This window comes from Argopecten irradians, chromosome 2 (genome assembly GCF_041381155.1).
Source record: "Argopecten irradians isolate NY chromosome 2, Ai_NY, whole genome shotgun sequence".
Classification (NCBI taxonomy): Eukaryota; Metazoa; Mollusca; class Bivalvia; order Pectinida; family Pectinidae; genus Argopecten; species Argopecten irradians.
This window is the reverse complement of record NC_091135.1, coordinates 37,324,306-37,348,218: the sequence shown is the minus strand read 5'-3', so window position 1 is coordinate 37,348,218 and position 23,913 is coordinate 37,324,306. Positions and strand designations below refer to the sequence as shown.

The following is a 23,913-nucleotide window of genomic DNA, read 5'->3' as shown; positions in this document are numbered from 1 at the left end:
ATCAAATTTTAACCTGCGGTTTGAATAGAAGCAAAACAAAATGGATATAGAATAGTTATCATCTCAGAATAATGTTTGAAGATAAGATTACGTAGATCGATTACAATGTAAAATTATCTCAATCTCTAATGGCCATTGCCGTACGCGACAGGAGTAGAGAGAATGTTAGCGTATGAAAGAAATATATTTTTAGTCTTATCATAGCTTTTGTATGTATCGGTATATTAAAACAGTTAAAGTATGGGATTGAGTGATATATCAAGTTTCCGGTTTCCCTCGAACTTGCCTATTTCCCTCGGCTCCGCCTCGGGAAATAGACAAGATTCGGGAAACCAGAAACTTGCTATATCCCTCAACCCCATACTTTAACTGTATAATATTACTACGACCTGATATCTATGTCATATCTTCATTACCTACATATAAGCACTGAATCATCTCTGATGGTGTACAACTCTTCAAGCTTTAATTTAGAACATTTTTGAAAATCCCAGAAAAAATACAAATCACACGTTTTTAACTGACTTAAAGTAAGATATTTATGCATAATAATGTCTATATTTCCTGGAAAAGACTGGCATATGTTAAACAATACCTTGTATAAACTAAAAAGGGATAGCCGCACAAATGGTAAGAATGGGAAGAAGTGTACAAAAAAACCTTGGAAATAGCAAGGGACACACATACACATAAAGAACAGTTATGTTTAGACGTATTTTCTAGAAAAGGACATGTGCCACCTATTTCCCAGAGAAGAGTCATCTCCCTTGATCGAGAAGAGTTATCTCCCTTCATGACTACTCACCACTTTCCTTTTCCTCAGGCTCTTGATAATAGAATAGAAGTTGTGACATTCCATTTGGTTGAAGGAATTGGTCCATTATCGTCAGCTGTGATGAAACAGTCAAATTATTGCAATATTAATACACTTTTTATCAATTTTGTTGCATTTTATTCCAACATTAAAAATTATGTGTGAGAAGATATGCTGCATTTGAATACTAGAACGCAAAAACTAAATCTTTATGTATAACATATAGGGACATATAGCCAGTATACAAAGGGAGACAATTCCCTATAGTTTATAATGATGGCATTTTAACCTACCTGAGTTCCCTCAAGGACACAGTCCTCCACTTCATTGTACTCCAGTCCCAGGCCATCGGCCACCGTCTGGAGGATATACGTATGTCGTTCGTCGATATGTGATCGCTTTGCCTCTCGCTCCTCCTTCAACTTCAGCTGAAATAACAAATAACTAGGTCAGCAAAAAATGTCAAAGAACCAACTGTCAAAACAGATCATGGGCAATAAAAGAGAATGACAAGGTCAATATCAAATGTCAAAATGGATAAAAACAATCAAGGGAAGGGAAAGGTCAAAGGGAATGTTAAAGGTCCAAGACAGAGTCAAATGCCAACATATAATGTCAAAACGGATCAAGGACAATAAGGGAAAAGAAACGTCAGTGTGAAAGGTAAAGGTCAAAGGTGATTTAAACAGACAAATACACAAAGTTCAAGGTCAGTGTGTAATGTCATAACGGATCAAAGAAAATCAGGGAAGGGAAAGGTCAATGACAAAAGTAAAGGTCAAAAACAAAACAAAGTGCAAGGTCAAGTACAAATCAATAAACCATGCAGTAAAAATCAGCAACAAAATGAAAGAGTAAAAGTTTTTGGAAGAACCAAGTATAGTTTGTATAATTTTACAGTGACAGTATTTCATTTTGACCATGTACACATAGTATGATGTGCTTTACATATACAACACTTCAAAAGGTGTTTCTATGGAAACCAAAGAACATTTGAATGTCAAAGTCTAAGTATGGATGAAATAGCGCCCAATGAACCTTTAAATTATGTTTAATGTCAAAAGCAAGATTTGATGTATTGGAGGAACACAAATTGGGTATGATGTTATTTATTGGATCAGGTATTAAATGAAGGTCTATATATATATATATAAATATCTAAACATGTACATATTATCCCATTTTAATTTGCAATCATCAACATTCTTTGAACCCAGCTTGAAATCCATTAACAACATGGAGGTCAATATATGAGTGAAATTCAGTCACTATAATTGAACTTTTATGTCAATTGGTTCAAAGCTAATGCTTTGAAGAACTTGGCTTCAGCCCAAGGTCTTTTGATCCAATAAAGTGCTGTGTTTATATTCTTTCCTAGTGAAACACTTTGCATGTACTCGGTATATAAGAGTTTAAGTTAAAGGCTGATTTAATCTCTAAAAATAATGAGGTATTCAATACACTCCATAAAATTAATCTTGTGATATGTTGTCTGCTGTAAATTTCAGAATAAGTGTAGGTAATTGAACCTCAATTTTAGGAATCAGTCAGAAAAAGATTACAACCAAGTGGTACCAATTATTTAAACTTTCCAAATGGATACTGAAATGAGTTAAATATTAAACTTTATATCTTGCTTCATTCTCTGATCTGATTAAACGTAGACTCAATATCTCGCTTTTTTTGGTCGTTTCGAGTTAACGTAGAACTTTATATTTTGCTTCTTTCCCCAATCTGAGTTAAACATATACATGTATCTCATTTCTTTCCCAAATCTAATCGGAATTGTAAATGTTTCCATATTTTCAAAATATTACAGAACTTTCCATTTTAGTATTTTTGTGATGATGTAGGATATACCCTTAACTTCAAAAGTATTTTATTGATCAAGTATTCTTATCATACTATGCCCTCTCTTAGATAAAAATGTATTGGAGATTCCATAAAGATTTTCTTGGCAAGCCACAATCAGTCTTACTTAAAAGGATTTTCTTTCACAATCCATAAATCAATCCGAGTCTGCGAGGTCCTGCATAGTCATAAATAACAATACAATGGCTACATTATTCAAAAGCTACTGTTTGAGGTATCTCAAGTCAAATTTAATATATAAGGATTATCTATTGCTTGAGACTGGGTTTTGACATTTCTAAAATACAATCAACAGTCAGATATTTTAGTTCTTTTTTATTGATTGTTTTTTCTTCACAATTTGCATTGAATTTAAATAATATACCAATTTTAAAGATGCTCCACCGCCGACAGAGCATAAATGATATTCATCATTTGAACAGTAACTGCTGTTTAATCGTGTATATATATGTCTAATTAACACAAAAAATAATGTAAAATAATTCATTTCGCCATTGGTGCATGCACAATTAGTACTTCATTCCATATAGGATATAGTGACACAGAATTTTTTTGGGATGCAATTAATTATTTTTCATGTTTTTAACTTAAAGTAAAATTAGAAGCTCAAACTTTTCATTGGTGGTAATGGTGTAAGTAACTTTTGTAACTGAAGAAAAATACTAAATTGTCTGCTCCTGTTTTTGATAGCGAAAAAATACCATTTGTCAGCGGTGCAGCATCTTTAATGAACATCAAATCAAACAATTCAAATTTTATGAAGATTCAGACAGTTACTCGAAAAAATATATGCCAAATATCAGAATTTATGTCATAGCTGATACTTTCCTACTCAAGATAATGTACAAAAGGACAGATGGGAAAACAGACAAAACGTAGAAATATATATTATTCTTTAAATACCCTTCTCCCCCTTAACAAACTAGTGATTGGATATATTTGTATTTTGTCTATTTTTTCAGCATATATTTTTCTGAGACCCAGTGTCAAGTCTGAAAATGAGGCTGAAATGCATGACAATTTGATTGCATATTGTGTGAATAACTAATACTATACAAGTTGAATGTTCGTTTAAAATCTTTATGAAGCCTTATATATATCCTATCTTTAATGCATACTCAAAATCAATGACAACACATGTCTTTTCATGTCCTTTTTCTGGCAATGGAAGATTAGCAAGTATTTACTGAAGTGTTAAAAAATCTTTACACATACCAGTTTCATATTTTACACTATTGTAAGGAATGCTTTGTATATTCATATATATTACATGCTCGGAACAATTTGTCAAACAACAAAAAAAATGAAAAAATAGGCCCGGGGAATTACTTTTCGTTGTACTATGCTTATGTAATTTGTCCTTTTACAAGTGGTTTTTGGAGAAAATTGACAGCAATGTCAATATTTGCTCACTGTAAATTTCTCACAAAAAATTTTAGAAATAAAAATTTGACACCATAGGTCTAGGAAATACCCTGGTAGCTGATTCTCCAAGCAGATTTTACAAAGAGGAAAACTTCATCCTGAAGTTTCACTTGAACCTTGGGCCCATGGAAATTTTATTTAGAAGGAAAAGGAGTTTGAATAATTCTTTATTGGGCACAGAAGACCTGAATTATCACAAGGACATGAATTTTCCAATTTTGACCTCTGACCTTCCCTCCTGAAAAGCAATATCAACAAGCACTTCTGATAAGTAATGTGTTTAATAGTTTGGCTAAAGACAACTGGGTAGCATGGAAACCAAAATACAGACAACATCAACAAATTATATGTTATTGTAGTGATACTTGTGACATAACAGCACACAGCACACCAAATAAACATGTATGGTCCTTTTTAAAGGGATCTGTCTGTCCTTATTAAAGAGAAATAATATAGATCAGAAAATTAATCTGCTGCAAAAAATACTTCTCACAGATGTCATCGTGTATATATAGTGAAAGGTATGACAATCAGAGAAAACTCAAAGTTTATATTAGTCGATTCAATGAGATAACACTATAATTTGACCAAGTGAGGTGTACAGCTGGACGTGGCCTTGGCAGAATACTTTTATAAGGCAGCAAGCCAGAGAATAGTTCAGAGATCTATAAACATGAATGTACCACAGTCTCCAAAAACAGAAAGGGAAGATTGTGCATCAAAACGTAGAAATATATATTATTCTTTAAATACCCTTCTCCCCCTTAACAAACTAGTGATTGGATATATTTGTATTTTGTCTATTTTTTCAGCATATATTTTTCTGAGACCCAGTGTCAAGTCTGAAAATGAGGCTGAAATGCATGACAATTTGATTGCATATTGTGTGAATAACTAATACTATACAAGTTGAATGTTCGTTTAAAATCTTTATGAAGCCTTATATATATCCTATCTTTAATGCATACTCAAAATCAATGACAACACATGTCTTTTCATGTCCTTTTTCTGGCAATGGAAGATTAGCAAGTATTTACTGAAGTGTTAAAAATCTTTACACATACCAGTTTCATATTTACACTATTGTAAGGAATGCTTTGTATATTCATATATATTACATGCTCGGAACAATTTGTCAAACAACAAAAAAATGAAAAAATAGGCCCGGGGAATTACTTTTCGTTGTACTATGCTTATGTAATTTGTCCTTTTACAAGTGGTTTTTGGAGAAAATTGACAGCAATGTCAATATTTGCTCACTGTAAATTTCTCACAAAAAATTTTAGAAATAAAAATTTGACACCATAGGTCTAGGAAATACCCTGGTAGCTGATTCTCCAAGCAGATTTTACAAAGAGGAAAACTTCATCCTGAAGTTTCACTTGAACCTTGGGCCCATGGAAATTTTATTTAGAAGGAAAAGGAGTTTGAATAATTCTTTATTGGGCACAGAAGACCTGAATTATCACAAGGACATGAATTTTCCAATTTTGACCTCTGACCTTCCCTCCTGAAAAGCAATATCAACAAGCACTTCTGATAAGTAATGTGTTTAATAGTTTGGCTAAAGACAACTGGGTAGCATGGAAACCAAAATACAGACAACATCAACAAATTATATGTTATTGTAGTGATACTTGTGACATAACAGCACACAGCACACAAATAAACATGTATGGTCCTTTTTAAAGGGATCTGTCTGTCCTTATTAAAGAGAAATAATATAGATCAGAAAATTAATCTGCTGCAAAAATTTTTTTTTCTTCTCCAGACAGGCCAGATCACAGATGTCATCGTGTATATATAGTGAAAGGTATGACAATTAGAGAAAACTCAAAGTTTAATTAGTCGATTCAATGAGATAACACTATAATTTGACCAAGTGAGGTGTACAGCTGGACGTGGCCTTGGCAGAATACTTTTACAAGGCAGCAAGCCAGAGAATAGTTCAGAGATCTATAAACATGAATGTACCACAGTCTCCAAAAACAGAAAGGGAAGATTGTGCATAAAAAACATTAGGTTTTAATACTACCATCTTATAACCCTATAACGTTAAAAAGAAAGCTTCAAAATGGTGGCAGAAAGCCTAAGTACCTGGGAAAAAAACATCAACCAGGCAGTAAGAACATAGCAACCCAGAGGTGGAGGGCTTGTGGTAATATGTCACAATATCATCTTGCTCCAAAAAACCCCATCCCCATATCCCCCAAAAAAGTTTAAATATAGCAATTGTCTACTGAAATGACACAAGCCATATCAGTAAAGACTTATTTCCCAGGTGTATTGGCTTATTGCTGCTAAATGTGGCGATGTATATCAAATAGGCCATGGAAAATAATACTATCAAGGGGGATTTGAAATAGTTGACTTATTGGATAATCAGTGATCAAAGTTCAATATAACTCAATAACAGCGAATCATTCAGAACCCTGCCTTATCAAAATCATAGCCCTGACATCAACCACACAAATACCAAGTCTTGAATTTATTTGTATACGATACCTGGTATATTGATTGGTTAAATATCCGACCATAGGACAATATTCAATAACGGTAAAGTATATAAAACGTAGCTAAAAATCAATTTTTCAAGTTTGTATACCCTGAGCCCAACAATAGGATTTCAGCCTTGCTAAACAATGTGTTCTGAACATTACAGATATTGTATGGAATTTTCGTCGGGATAAATTTTCAAGTATTGTACAGTTATTGTTGAATTTTGAAAGAAACTTGATCACGTTATTGACACTTACAGTTTAATGATATCTGTTACTGCACTTTGCTAATTTTCAAGGGGTAATTATTTGTTGTAAAAAATAATGACACATTTGAACGACATCTAAATGTCAGTTATTAATAACTAACCAAACAAAATGAAAGAATAAAGTTCAAAGTAATTAATTTTCAAATATTTATTTCTTTGAATCAAAATTTATTTTTTCAGAGCTCATAAGAAAACTAGGGACATGCCTTTGTTTCCAACCAACCAACCTTGTCTCCATAAGAAATCTGGAGCGAAGTCAACTAGAAGGATGGACATGGGTAAATGCCTTAAATGGATCCACATCATATACACATGTACAAATGAAAAACAAAAGTTATTCTATTTTTGTAAGCTTGATGATGAATATCTTGCTTTCACACAAGGTCATAGAATGTTATTTGTATTCATGTTATTTTTGTATCGTCCAGAGCTCATTACTAACAGAGTTTAGCGATCTGATTAATGTTTTGCTTTTGTTGCGGACGCTGAATACCTCCGCGAATGGATTAACAATTTATGTATGATCCATGGACCAGGACGCCACAAAGTTCCGCTTCAAGCAGATTCATAAACCATAAAATAACTTACGTCTGCGATATAAAGTCGGGGAACAAAAGTCTAGTGTATCGACGGTCCCCTGGGGCCGGTACAGTAAAACACTATACCATTCAATAGCCGGCGCATATAATTTTTATGCGTTATAACTTCAGTTACGACTGTCAAGCTATGTGGATCAGGCTTTTATTTAAGAACGGTATCCTTGGTTACCTAGAGAATGTCCGAAGAATATACCACAGGAATCAAAACTGATCCAGAAACAAATAATCTGATGCCATTAAATCAAAAAGAGAAGAATTTCAATGAAGGAAGCAGAAGACACAAAATTTACCGCTAATTCTAATTACGGTAATCGATCAGCGAAAAAGCAGGCAATTTGAATAAAGCATTTATAGTGTAATGAGACTGAAATAGCATACCAGGATATGATAGCATGGTATGTGGTTTTGATTTTGTTATATTTGTCATTATTGAAATTTCATGTCATAATTTGAAAAGATACAAATTTGTAATTGACACCTCAAAATATGATTGCTCAAAGATGGTATGGGATTAATGGTTAAAAATTACTTCAAATGACCGTCACTTTTTCATAGATATATCATATGGTCAGTTTTGACTGGTCAGTCTATACCAACTGGAAATGATAATTCCTACTTCATTGACCATCTATTTCGTACATATAATACCCAAATTCTGTCCTTTCAACAAACCAAAACTAGCATACAATTTGCATGGACCCGATTGACAAACACATATGGCAAAAGATATATTCCAGTTTTGACCAAATACAAATAATGTGTTAAAACTGTTAACGCAATATTGTCAATATATAAGGTACTCATCAGTGAAGTATTATCATAGGCACATGAAAAACTGTCTTTGAACTGTTCATAAGGTTGAACTATTCTAAATATTTCTAGTTACACTTATCAAAACCTATGAACCACATTAACTTGTTTCACTCATTTACTTATACCAGTAACTCATTTATACACATACAAAAAGACAACATGCCCTTGTACTGGCTGTAATGTACAACACCAATACATTTTTTACTTACCATTTGAGCTTCCCGATTTGCTTTGACGGTTGTCATATTGGCTTTTCACACAACAACCTTTCCCAAATATGAAATATTTAGCCAAAAAAATGGCTAATATCACTTTAAAAAATCCACAAGTTTATTGCTGATTTTTTCCACACCAAACTTGTCTAGCCTGTATATAAAGCACCACAGGTATAGCCTGTCACAGAGACATGACACTACAGCGAAAGCCCACGGTTGTAGTCTAGGACATGATAAACATGGGGTTTAAATGGTCGATCTACAGTGTAGGTAAGGATATATTGTGAGAAAGGACCATCTCGCTGAGTACACAAATATACAGTCCAATTGTCGCATGGTTTCCATGTCGGGTGGGCCACAGGCACACACACATATACACTAACGTTTATTGACCAATCGTAAAGAAGATCAATTGTGTGCAATACTTGAGAGAAGGGGAGAGCGAAAACTCTACTTCCTTATATATATATACATATGTATACCTTTCTATGTGTAATATGTTACCCCTTATCAATATCATAGAAACTTTTCTTGTCAAATTAATTCTCTGAAGGGCTCCTACAACACCCAATAATAAAACGGGATGTGAAACAGTATTGATTTTTTTTATTGGAAATTCTTCCTGCAGAATATCAACTTGTTTTTAAACCCTTTGATGAATTTTCATTACACAAGCTTTAAACCAACACTGTCAAATCTGGAATGAATATTTCAGTTGGCCTATTTCAAATCTAAAATACCAAATGTATAATGATTATTAGTTTTATGAATATGTTATTATTTTTACATCAGTATTGTAACCACCTCGTAGGATTATCATTAATCTGGTTTTATGAAAACACGGTTTAGCCTAACTGAGGTCTAGAATCTGGACCACTACAGGTCAGGGCTTATAAAAATATAATAATGATACTTAATATATTTATATATTAGTAAGAGACATGTACTGATCGACTTATCCATATGTATATATAAAGGCTAAAGAATATCGTCCAGATAAAAATACATGACAATACAAACTCCACCAGACCATATCAGTAATCTTTAAAACCTTCATTAATATATACACGAAAGATATGTCAGTTCAATAATAAAAAAAAATTAACACTTAATAAAATCATTATAAAATGCTTTTTAAGAAATGCAACAGAGTAGAAAATTGATTTTGAATAAGTATCTTTGTTTGCAACTGTCAATCAAAGAAAAATGTCTTATGAAATATTCATGAATGATCAGCTTTAATTATTGGCAGACTGCTGTTGAGACAAATTAGGCATCCTTATAAACATTGGCTAGACAGTAGATTAGTACATGTAGGTTACATCGTCAACTACTGTCTCTATCCTAAGGAGAGGAGGTTTATTCCCTCTGGGGACTAGGGGTGGGTTTGGGTTGTCCATTCCCTCTGGGGGCTCGGGGTGGGTTTTGGTTTTGTCTATTTCCTCTGGGGACTAGGGGTGGGTTTTGGTTGTCCATTCCCTCTGGGGGCTCGGGGTGGGTTTTGGTTGTCTATTTCCTATGGGGGCTCGGAGTGGGTTTTGGTCGTCTATTCCCTCTGGGGGCTCGAGATGGGTTTGGTTGTCTATTTCCTATGGGGGCTCGGGGTGGGGTTTGGTTGTCTATTCCCTCTGGGACCTCGGGGTGGGTTGGGTTGTCTATTCCCTCTGGGACCTCGGGGTGGGGTTTGGTTGTCTATTTCCTCTGGGACTTCGAGGTGGGTTGGGTTGTCTATTCCCTCTGGGACCTCGGGGTGGGTTGGGTTGTCTATTCCCTCTGGGAGCTTAGGGTGGGTTGGGTTGTCTATTCCCTCTGGGACCTCGGGGTGGGTTGGGTTGTCTATTCCCTCTGGGAGCTTGGGGTGGGTTGGGTTGTCTATTCCCTCTGGGAGCTCGGGATAGGTTTTAGTTGTCTATTTCCTATGGGGGCTCGGGATGGGTTTTGGTTGTCTATTTCCTATGGGGGCTCGGGGTGGGTTTTGTTTGTCTATTCCCTCTGGGACCTCGGGATGGGTTGGGTTGTCTATTCCCTCTGGGACCTCTGGGTGGGTTGGGTTGTCTATTCCCTCTGGGAGCTCGGAATGGGTTTTGGTTGTCTTTTTCCTATGGGGGCTCAGGATGGGTTTTGGTTGTCTATTTTCTATGGGGGCTCGGGGTGGGTTTTGGTTGTCTATTTCCTATGGGGGCTCGGGGTGGGGTTTGGTTGTCTATTTCCTATGGGGGCTCGGGGTGGGGTTTGGTAGTCTATTTCCTATTGGGGCTCGGGGTGGGTTTTTTGTTGTCTATTTCCTATGGGGGCCCGGGGTGGGTTTTGGTTGTCTATTTCCTATGGGGGCTCAGGTGGGATTTGGTTGTCTATTTCCTATGGGGGCTCGGGGTGAGGTTTGGTTGTCTATTTCCTATGGGGCTCGGGGTGGGGTTTTGGTTGTCTATTCCCTATGGGGGCTTAAGATGGGGATTGCTTGTCTATTTCCTATTGGGGCTCAGGGTGGGTTTTTTGTTGTCTATTCCTTCTGGGGGCTAATGGTGGGTTTTTTGTTGTCTATTTCCTGTTGGGGCTCAGGTGGGTTTTTGGTTGTCTATTCCTTCTGGGGGCTCATGGTGGGTTTTTTGTTGTCTATTTCCTATGGGGGTGGGAGTGTTTTGGGATATTTGAGCATGTTTGGTGAATATGTAGGGTCAGGAAATGAAGGTGAGTGGGACAAAGCAGGTGGTGGCATTGGTGATTGCAGGGAAGGACTATGTGTAATGGAGATAGGATATAGGATTTGTAAATGGTTTAAGGGTTAAGGTGTTTGTGGGGCAGGTTGATAGAGTGTGGGGTCTTTGAGCATGAAGTTGGATGGGAGTAGAAAAAGAGGGGGTGTTCAAGATTCAGAAGAGACCATAGAATTAGGTGGAGGTACTTTATAATGTGTTAGTTATAAGAAACAGAAAGGAATTAAGACAAAAGAGGGACAGAAGAGAACTGGGATATAGTTAACCTAGTGGAGAGCGGCACATGGTCAAGAATGGTGTAGAAAATTCATGAAGATGAAAGGGACTTCAGGGACAAGCCAGACTGAGCTGGAGATGGTTAATCTTTATAAAATATTGTCTACAGCCCACCAACTAGGGAAATATAACAAGAAACAACAAAATAAAAGGCAAGTATACACTATAGCTTAATCTGTATACATGGGGATATGAAAAGTTTCTCAGGGGATACTGATAAATATCATATTTTCTTCATAAACTGAATCATATTCCTGGACTCAAAAATTTGATAAAAGATGAATCATAACAGACTTGAATTATTTACAATATTTACAATTTTCAGCTGTATGATATAAAACACCTGAGTAACATAATCAAAATGATTGGATGTACATATGTCCTATAAAGCTTAACGAGTTATCGCTAGGGACTGACATATTATACCTGTATAAATACTGTTAATATGCCTACCTGTTTGTCCATAACAACCACACAGGTACCTCACAGCAGCCTACAGGTATACATAATTTCCTTGGCTAATACATCATATCTACATCTTTTTCCATTAATTAATTACGTAAATTAAAATTCAAACACATCTGATATTAAACAATATGGTCCAAATGACTGCACGGTAGGTACATCCTATATGTATATATGTACCAGGTACTGTAATTAAACAATCAATGCTCAGCAACAATAGGTTTATTGAAAACAATGCATGATACATTTGATTTAATTGGCAGACGTACAGGTGTGTCATTTTTCATAACCCACAAGGTACGGTAGACAGGTGGTAATATATACTCTAAACAACACCGACACATACACACACACGTACAACTAACTGTTGTATCAAGACTTTTAATCATTCAAAATTCCATACTGCACTTTAATGGCCCGAATTTTTTTACAGAAGTATTTAATTGTACAGGATACCATTATACAATACATACATATACAGGTAAAGCATTGTCTGATGTGTTCAAGTGAAATTGACAGTGAGAATATCGTGTTTGGACCTGTACCAAAGTTTAGACCTTCGTGTTTGTATAGGGCTCCTACCTTTAAATAGCCCATCATTTCAATGTATTGAGGAATCAATATTTTCTAGTAAAATTTAAACAAACATTGACAGCTTAGTGACAGACACAAACATTGAATAGACGCATGAGTTACCAGACCTATATATTAAACCATACAAACACTGATGATTAACTATAGACCTATATATATCAGCTTTGACATGTAATTCCTCTGAAAATAGGATAAATTACCAGATTACCATATTTACTCTACTCTATAAATTACCAGATTACCATATTTACTCTACTCTATAAATTACCAGATTACCGTATTTACTCTACTCTATAAATTACCAGATTACCATATTTACTCTACTCTATAAATTACCAAATTACCATATTTACTCTACTCTATAAATTACCAGATTACCATATTTACTCTACTCTATAAATTACCAAATTACCATATTTACTCTACTCTAAGTCCTAATTGTCCTCCTACTAAAAGGTATGCTCAATTAACGACAATATCTGGTTCTGATGATGGGAAACCAGAGTTCCTGGGGTAAAAAAAAAATAACCAGCCATTGGACGGTAACTACCAATTATTACCAAACATAGGTTTATACACAGTACATAGAAGTGGAAACCTTATATTTTGACAGTCACCTTATCTAAATCACTTTAATTGAATCAACATTACTGAGTCAATTTAACTCTGAGTCACATTAACCAAGTCAACTGAAGTGAGTCACCTTAATCAAGTCGACTTATACAGTGAGTCACCTTAACCAAGTTGACCTAAGTGAGTCACCTTAATCAAGTCAAATTATAAAGTGAGTCACCTTAACCAAGTCAACTGAAGTGAGTCACCTTAACCAAGTTGACCTAAGTGAGTCACCTTAATCAAGTAAAATTATAAAGTGAGTCACCTTAACCAAGTCAACTGAAGTGAGTCACCTTCACCAAGTTGACCGAAGTGAGTCACCTTAATCAAGTCAACTTATAAAGTGAGTCACCTTAATCAAGTCAACTTATAAAGTGAGTCACCTTAATCAAGTCAACTTATAAAGAGAGTCTCCTTAACAAAGTCAACTTAAGTGAGTTACCTTAACTGAGTCAACTTAAGTGAGTTACCTTCACCGAGTCACCTTAACCAAGTCGACTTATAAAGTGGGTCATCTTCACCAATTCAACTTAAGTGGGTCACCTCACACCACATTGACCAATCATAATGGCTTGTGTTTTGTCTACAGATCTACATAATATCGTTATGTGTGCTTATCCACATATGAATTAGGAAATATCATTTTCAACACATAATGGATCAATAAATAAGAAGACTGTATTCTGATTTTCATTGTCAGCCTCTCCATGTAAATGTAAACTATGGCATTATATATCCTTGTTCATTAGACATATTCTGTCTTTGTATATTAGAGAGTTAGCTCCCTTGTGAGTTGGTATCGATTGTTACGTCATTATTTTGCCAGCGCAATTCACGTTGTTTTCTCCGAAACGTATGACGTTACGCTCGCAAACACATGACGTCACAATCAATACCTACCTGCAAGTGCAGATAACTCTGTAATATGCAAATTCAGAATAGCTGCCTGATCAGTAGCAATTTAAGATCATTCAAAACCTTATTGTAGAAATTGTTGTTAAGATGTCTGAGATTCTAAATGCTACACACACCTCCGAGTCACAGGTTCAAGTCTAACATGAATAAAAGTCAATGATTTTCTTCAGGAACTCAGATTTCCTCCACAACAAAAATCTGACTCATATTCAAATCACCAAAGCTGTTACATGTTATCGGACGGAAAAGGCAAAGATACCATTATCCAATAATCCCTCACCTTAAAATGTGTGACTGTCAGCACATCAATTACACACCTTAATTGTCTAAATCTGTTAGCTATACTTTTACTGGGTAAATGATAAACACCCTATCAGTCTCCAATAACCCATCTCACAGCTATCATCTTCTATTGATTTGTCGTAAAAACCAAACAGCATCCGACAGATACTACATAGCTCTCTTGCAAGTCAGTTAATAACGAACTATCGAGAAAAAAACATAATTACAAAAAAACTGTAATGTATTCTGTCTGTCTGTAGAGTCTTTAGTGCTAACTACACACATAGGCTACCTGGCTAAATCAGACAATGGTATTGATGGCGCACAGGTAAGTATCAAGCGAGGGAGATAATTCATTCTCGTCATGAAAATAAGTCTAAGTCTAAATATTTACAAGTAAAACTATTTGGTATATCCTAAGCAATTTGAATAACTAAAAGAAAAAAAAATATTAGAGACTGGCAGATAGAGATATTAAATGATAAAGAAAGAAAGCGAAATGAAAAGAACAGATTCAGAGACTCTTGTGTGATCGAATGACAGAGAAAGTTTTTTAAGATGAAAAAGGGAAATATAATGACAAAGAACGAGATATATGATGAGAGAAGGAGAGAGAATGATGGAGACAGATATCTATGATGAGAAAGGGAGAGAGAATGACGGAGAAAGAAATCTACGATGAGAGAAGAAGAGAGAATGATGGAAAACGAGATCTATGATGAGAGAAGGAGATCATTACATTGAAAGGTAATAACAAATAAAGAGCAATTAAGAGAGAGACAAATAGAGACATGTGAAAATTAGACAATGTATGTTATTGAATGGAACTTAAACTGTTTTATTAAAAACACATGATTGACCTGGAAATTGAACGCTCTGTTTTTAAAATGTATATGTATCGTATATAAGATACAATTCTGTATTTTATGGCACAACAAAATTCAGTAATTACTCCTCCAGTTAGCTTACCTGTCGCTGTGTAATCAAAGATTTATACGAAATCGTTGGATGAATCGGGATATCTTGGTCATTCATATTGATGAGTATTAATCCTCCACAAATTACAGAATAAATGGCAACAAAAATTCCTCAGTGTAAGATCCTCAGTAGGAAATAGTATTCAAATGTTTCGTAGCGTTCACTTGAAAGTCAAGCACAACTCAAGATTAAAAACTCATTAAGAAAACCTTGACAATAACATAGCCATAAATTCTCCTTAGATGTTTGAACAGGAAATTCATAATTCAGAAGCAATATCATTTCAAACAATAATACGCTTATAATCCAGTAGCTTATTAAACATCCTTATTACATGTCATGGATCAATAAACCAGCTTTTGAAGCATTTGAAGCCTTAAGTTCTACATGTTTCCACCTGCAACTTCCCACTACAGATAACGCCAGATCTGTATGATGAAACTTCAGTCATGAACGTTTAAAGTATGAAATTGAACAGTAGTCGCCCAGTTTAAAAATCAAATGTACATTATCAGCTTTTACATCTGTGTAATGGCAAACAAAGTAGCTATTCTGACTTCTTTACAAACATTCACATGCTCCAGGCAAATACCCTGGGAAATCACACATCATACATTACATATCATCCATGACAACTTTTTAATCTCTAAATGGAAGGAGTATCCATATAGGTATATAGATGTGTAGATGTCATTTAGATGTAAAGACAGAGAGGTCACGACCCCTAAGTATTGAATCCTGGGAAGTTTAATCATCACAATTAAAAGGTCTCCTAAACTTTATTAATTTTCGGCCTGGCATATCAGTACTATAGTGGTCAGAACCCCTAGCCCAGCAACCATTTCATTTGGAGTGTGTAGCATATGCTGTTTATCAGAAGGGGGCCACTACAGATTATGAATTGTAAAGATGACAAAATTGCGGAGCTCTTCAGTAAAGAGGAGCTTAAGTGCTTATGTCCCAGGTACCTTTAACTTGCTTCTAAGATTGTAAATCCTCACTTATGAAATTCAGTAACCCATTTGAACAGTTTACAGCTTGCTGTGATAGTAAATGGCTGAGACCTGAACCCTTAATCTCTATTTAAAAAACTAAAGAAAAGTCAAAATGGTTTGATGTAGTTCAGATACAGGTATAAAATCAAAGAATAAAGAAATTATATGCTTTATAAAATATTGTGTTAATATTTTCTGTCAAGCTTTTTTTAATATAAATTGAAATATATACTGACAACATACTGACAAATAATTAATGGTATTAAGATAAATTCTGTGACAGTACCAGATAGTTAATAGTCTCATGAACTCGAGACATATATGGTAAGATATCAATCACTCTAAGCACCTTGCCACAGCACCAACATGACAACTATAAGTTTGCTATAATCTGAATTTATACCCATTGTGCTGAACAAAATAAATATATCAAAATCCAAAATCTAAATTGACCTTTTCCGCTTTACACTTCACTGTAACAAATTTCAGGCAAAACAATAGGGTCAGAATGACCCAAAAACATTATGAAATCATTAATTCATTTTGCTTAAACAATAAAATCATGAATGAGTTTCGATCATAAATGTTAAATATCAAACAAACCATATATCAATGTTGTATACTAACCATGCTTTTACTATTACCAGATTCAGACCTACCATGTATTCCACAATGTTTCGGGTTCGAATTTGAGTTCTTACTCGCTGCACAAATCTCTTCATCAACCGAGGCATCCTTCACTAATGTTGCAATATAACCTCCAATATATTTACAGCAAATTATCCTCGCACGGGGACAGTTAATCTCATACCAGACTACACATTTTCCCGGCAAATTTCAATTCTGTTCTCTTTAGTTGCTTCCAAACAAATCAAATACAGGTAATAACCTTTACTTGTTTCTCATAACATACAATGAAATGTTCTAAGAGATCCAGCAGAATTAAAAAAGAGATTTCCATATTTCCTTTGATAAGGCACCTGTTTGTAACACACATCGGAGACCATAGTACTATTCCACTAACAAACGCTACTGATGCTGAACAAAAGGATGCTGGCAAAAAGCCTGGAACCGAGGACAAGCTATTAAGCCTCTTTCCACGGAAATCCAACACTTCTAATGTCTTATTTGCACGCCCTTTCGACCGGAAACCATATTGCAATTCTACTTTTGTAATTGCAGTGCGTTGTTAAATATGATAGCCGATTGCCAGGTCAATTGAAAAAGCACCAATTATTTATAGTTGATAACACATTGTCCAGTTGATAAAAGTTTGGAGAATGGAAAGTGAAAGTTGAACACATTTAAAAGTTGGATACAGTATTAACGTTATCTTCATTCACTTAGTATGTTAATTGACCATTCTGATGGTCAAAATAGCCAAATTGCTGTAATCACGCCCCCTCTCTCCATTTAAAGGTAACAGCCCCTCCATCTTAGGTGTCACACCACCAAACTATCAATCAACGTTCAGCAATGACCTTGACCTCTTGTCAAAGTGATAAAATAACGAGATAAGGATCCAATTATCCTATACCGGTAGTTAGTGGAAATCGGAAGTAAATAATCAAATATGTATGGAATTTATCATTATAACTTGTTAATTATTCCTTGTAACCACTAGACCATAGATATGAATAAGCATCATCATCTATATACATATATACCCACTCTAAGTGTATCCTAATCGAATCCAATGATAATCTATCATTGATAATATATTCACCAGCTTTTTAGGAAATCCGGTGTATCATTTTCATCCATACAAATTTTTTATCAATTCTACACGTCAGTTATGTCAGTTATAGCTATCAGTTACGGCACTATAAATGCATGTCCCTACTAATCTATCTAAATGCATCATTGAACAATTCAACATAGCATAACTATTAAATATTGCAAGATCCTTATTGATTTTACAGACCAACTGCCAGAGTTGCATGCTTATATCACATAAACATAAATACGCTCAAAAAGTTAACAAATATTTATTCGTTTAATTTTTTGTCTTTCTAATTCTTTTTTGTTCAGTATTTAATTATTGTGTTTCATCAATTCCTATGCATACAAAGCTAAATATACCATACAGCCATCAGAAAATGAAGCTAACCTATTGATTGTAACATACATTTCAGAATTTTGAAAAAACATTAAAACCAACTTCATCAATTTAATTATCTTTGGGAATTAGCAAAGCTATATAAGGACAATGTATAGACGGCAATAAAAAAGCTACAATATTTGTAACACTAGAGCCTGTGATAGAGGTAGAAACCACATGTGAGTGTACATGTATTTGAAGGGGCCACTGAGTCGTTGAGATGTCCCAACATATTAGCACAACACCTCCTCAATCTCTGGGTTCGAGTTCAAATCCCATTTGGGGCATTTGTAAGATAATGGCAAATGGTTGGTGGTTTTTCTCAGGATAGTCAGACTTCTCTCCGACTCCTGAACCTGGCACATCCTTAAATGACCCTGGTTGTTCTTAGGATGTTAAAGCTAACAATCAACTTCATCACTTCTACAGAAGCTGATATCCTTAACTTTCTCAGCTTTTTTCGTAACAGGACACAAACTATTCATTTTCCGATATGGAAGATTAAATTTCCAGTTGTTAAAGAAAGGCGTTGTCATCTTGTAATTGTAGAAATACAATACTTTGTAATAAAACACTGTGAAACATGCAAATTAGTTGTAAGCAATGAATTATTCATAGAAATATGTAAATGAACAACCTACATGCATTTTATTGATGGTAGTACAGTGTAGATAGTATACCACTTTCGGGTACATGAGGTAAATTTGGGTATTTTTAGTTCTATCGTTTCCAACTTCCTGACATAATTAGCCATTTTCAGAAGAAAAAAAATTGAATTTTCTTTTTCAATACAGTTAGAATCAATCAAAATTTACTTTGGATAAAAGGTTTTTTTTTCAGGATGGTTTGGGGCCGAAATCGGCCCCATTCCCCATTGCAAAGCCTCTGAATTTTCCCAATTCAAGCTAAAATTTCACAAAATCAAGGTTTCTTGAAAATTATCCAAAAATATTGTATGAACTTAGAAGACTATGGCTTTAGATATTTGTAAATTGGCTTCAGAAAAGTACATAAACTACACTGGAAATTAAATATCTTGTTTGCTATGCTTTATTTCATATTTCATAATTTTTCCCAAATCTTGGTTTTGTCGCACATTTTCCCAAATTCAAAGCCACAGGCCCCATTCCAAAAGCAATGAGAAAAAGCCCTGATAAAAGGTATAAGTAAAACCCAGCTTTTGTTAGTACAAACCTGTAGTTTCCGAATCGTAGTCCTGAAAATAGGAGAACTCCCAAGAGGGAACCTTCGTCGCTTCCCTCCACCCCGCCCAAACATGTTGAGCCACTAATACATAGAATATTCACTTCTTTCAGAGCTTTGAGTCTAAAGATAATTTTTCAGATATCGCTCAGAATCTGACAATCTGATGTTGCTGAACTAGCTCAAGTCTGAATGTGATGTTCTAAAGACGACAGCAGTAGACAATATCTAACCATAAGATGTATGAATGACATGAAGCACTCCAGTTGATGTCATGTCCAATATAACTCAAAGTACACGCACATTAATGGACTCTGAAATTGTAAAATCCACAGATCATAAATCGTCGTAAATCACCGGTTTGAATCATACCAATAAACTCTCATTGTGTCCTGAGAAGCCTCTACTTCACTTCTGTGCCCTTTAAATGCCTTATATGGCGTTCCGTTGCCACGACAACCAGGTCCAGAGGGAAAAAATTAGGTGTCTATAATTTGTTGCATCTTGTGTGATTGGTTGGTGTACTTAGTAGAGACAAACTATTTGATGGTTGCTGAGCGTCTCTATCTGAACACCTTCATGAATAGTTGATTAGTAGTACCGAACAGTTGCGGCTTCCAAACACGAAATCTGTCTATTTTTATGACAAGGTAGATAGATACTGTTGGATAATAAAACCTCACACACATCTATATAGGCAAGTTACCTGTCACTGCTTTGTATTAATCTGCCTTGAATTAATTTTAGAAATTATCATTTCAAATCATTAATTATGAAAATTTAATTACTCTGATACCCAGCTTGTCAGCAAGGCATGAAAACAGAATGTTGCATTATCAGTGTTAAATCATTGACAGAGAAAAAAATAATACCCAGCAGTATCTGTGTGGTCAAGACTAACCGATATGTTATCAATCATGGACCTTCAGGCTTCCTGTCTGTATTGTTCCAATAGGTAGATAGAGCTATGGAGGCTGAGAACAAAGTCTCATCTTCGTTTTGATGGATGACTTATTGACATTGATGGTCAATATCAGGACGACTTGAGGCCAATAGTTGTGTAAAACAGGTCATGTGTCGCCACATCCAAACAATCCGTGTGGATGATTAAGTCTCTCTGATGAACAGATAACTGCAGGCTACTAAATTTATATTAGCTGGCATAACAATGGGTAATTTAATGAAATTATACAATAATTTCATCTGATTTGTGTTGAAATATTATTTTATTAGAAATACTCTATGTGTAAGTCTTGTATTTGTTTGACATTCTAGCCATCACAAGCTAACCAAAAATGTTTTTGATGACCATGCACTATGGAGGTTACCAGGGACACCAGTAAACTATGACAAAAAGACATGTGTATGATACATTGAAATAATGTTGGGGTACTATTACAAAAGGCACAGTAATGTAATTCTCCCTTCTTTTTATTAACTCCTACCCTTGATTATACCCTGATTATCTCCCCTTGTTTTCCTTTGTTGACTTTCTCCCTTTTCCATCACATAATGCTGTGATATGAACATTTAACTGGCACATTTATTGCCATTTATCAAAGAAATTCCCATAATTATGCTTGAGTAATAAACTTAGTGTTGATAAAAGACCTCATTATCTCTGAATTATTTAAACACATACCAATTACACCCATGTTATATGCAAGTCATAAAGTCACTAGATAACAACAGAAAGACAAAAGAAAGACCAACTATGACAGGTTTGGGAGGGAGTTAAAGCATGTTAAAACAATTTGTGGAGGGAGAATTTTTTTCACTTTACATATATCTTTAAATATCATACTATTAAATAAAGGTTCTCATAAACCACTAGCCTTGGTAACATTTTTTTTCACTTTACATATATCTTTAAATATCATACTATTAAATAAAGGTTCTCATTAACCACTAGCCTTGGTAACATTTTTTTTTCACTTTACATATATCTTTAAATATCATACTATTAAATCTCATTAAAATAAATTCTCATTTAAATATCACTAATAAGGTTCCATTAACCATAGCCTTGGTAACATTTTTTTTCACTTTACATATATCTTTAAATATCATACTATTAAATAAAGGTTCTCATTAACCACTAGCCTTGGTAACATTTTTTTTCACTTTACATATATCTTTAAATATCATACTATTAAATAAAGGTTCTCATTAACCACTAGCCTTGGTAACTTTTTTTTTCCATAAATGACACTCCATGACATATAACATTAGTCTTTTCCGGAGAGATTTCCCAGGAAGGTAATAATGGCCGACAAAGACCTTTGTTACAAGAATTAATGCCTGACTGAGTGTTCTTCATACCAAATTAAAGACACTTGCGAGAAATTGCTGCAGTTAACGGCGGGAAGCTGAAATCAACTAGATTCTCGTTTTAGCGTTGTATGATTGTCGAGTTCCGTCGATGATGCTGCGACACAGGTCAATGGCAGGATACATCGAGAATTGATTAATAATAACATGTCTGGCACTGCCAATTTATTCACAACTAATTGAAGTTAAAAACATAATTGATTCCATTTACCAATAAATCATTGATCATACCTGACAGTGAATATGTACCAATAAATCATTGATGCCACAACAATGTATAAATACTGGTAGAGCTGAATACAAATATTCTATGATAGCTGACTCCATAACAGTCCATTCATAACACCTAAGAGTGCCAACCATTGCTAGGAGTAACAAATTTCAGTTATATTGTATACTTTCTAAAATATTCTGCATATAATTGAACTTTTATTTCAGCCCACCCTGTGTATCTATGTATAGAGAGAAGGTCTTTCTGGTTAATTAATATTATCTACCAGGTAAGTCTTCCATTGTGTCAATAAACCTGAGTTGTGTCTAAATTTAAAGTCAGATCATTATTGTCCCCTAGCTGGACATGGATTTATCAAAGGGCAGGTATTCACATCCAATATAATATTTCAAATACTCTAATGCAAAACCACGATATATCAATAAAACTTCCAATACAGATATTTCAATATTATAATACTTTTGTATTATTAAATAGTGGGGATAAAATTTCACTTTTAAACTTACTCAACTCCTATAACTAGCTCAGTATGATTGACTGCTGGCTGATTTATAATAAGTTCATTCTTTGATGTTTTTAAATATATAAATGTGTGACATACATGTATAGAGAGAAAATTAAATGTCTGTGCAACATTTTGAAAAATACTGTTTCTTTATTTCATTAAAAAGCCTTTTATAATAGGTCTCCATAACAGAGAAACTTAGAGATTTTGATCAATTGTACAGATATATGAAGAATTGTTTTTGTCCCAGTAAATATGGTGCACTGTCGAGTATGCTGAGTCACACTATACATATACAGGTATAGACCATAAGCCTGTTATAACATTCCTCTCATGGTGACAATGGTCTTATTTACCTTTCCTCTCAGTCTACAATGGCAACGTGTAAACAAATAATACAGACAAGTACTCTTATAGAAAGGGAGGTAACTCTTCCACTTTCATTACCTTTATGTAAACCTAATCTGTTTAGCGAGTGTTAAAGCTGTCTTGTAACTGAAGCAGGTTTGGATTATCTCCCATTGACTTGTAACCACATGATATAGAGCATTGAGTTCTATATTGTTTTTTCAGTAGTTTTTGTAATGAAAATTGTCAAAGTGAGATTATAATTATGTTTCTGAAATTTGGAAAGAAAACAGCCCATTCAGCCCATGTGAATGATGAGTCAGCCAATACCCACTTATAAATTACTTACAATTAGAATGGTCCATTAATTAGTGTTTGTGGCTTTGATTATCTTAAATTAATATTGAATAAAATGGAAGTAATGAAAGATTTCTTATTATTTTATTTTTATCTTATTTTGATAAAAACTATCAAATTAGACATCCTAGCTGATGATATTACTAATATTACTATGAAATGGTTTTTTTAAACATCTTTTATTCATGTGATCATACGTATAGTAAATTTTTGATACACATTTTTTTTAACGTATAATTTATCTTACATAGTGTGCAATTAGTATACTTTCATTTGTCTTTTTTACTGAATATGAATTATTTAAATCAGCATCACAAACATTGATGATATATCCTATAAATAGAGGATATTCCTTGTTTCTTAATGAACACCAGTTATATTTCATCGAGTGAGGCGTAAATTATGATATTTTTCACGAGTGCGAAGCACAAGTGAATAATTTCAAAGTTTCCACCTCATGAGATGAAATATTACTTGTATTCATCAAGAAACAAGGA

The 23,913-nt window shown here is 34.4% G+C and overlaps 1 protein-coding gene across 10 annotated transcripts in view; it reads right to left on the bottom strand.

Moving 5' to 3' along the window:
• The window catches only part of LOC138315369 (dynein axonemal heavy chain 5-like), a 93,237-nt gene that overhangs the window by 50,771 nt on the left and 18,553 nt on the right, over window positions 1-23,913 (bottom strand). For 6 of the 10 annotated variants that reach the window (XM_069256342.1, XM_069256339.1, XM_069256340.1 and 3 more), the window contains exons 2-3: window positions 1,108-1,242; window positions 806-890 (exon numbers count right to left, since the gene is read on the bottom strand). In XM_069256342.1, coding sequence (XP_069112443.1) covers window positions 806-890; window positions 1,108-1,242 — 220 coding nt within the window. Of the gene's footprint in view, window positions 1-805; window positions 891-1,107; window positions 1,243-8,499; window positions 8,842-11,948; window positions 12,084-15,335; window positions 15,519-23,913 lie in introns of those variants that run through there. The other 4 variants (XM_069256346.1, XM_069256348.1, XM_069256347.1 and 1 more) reach the window with 4 other exon arrangements.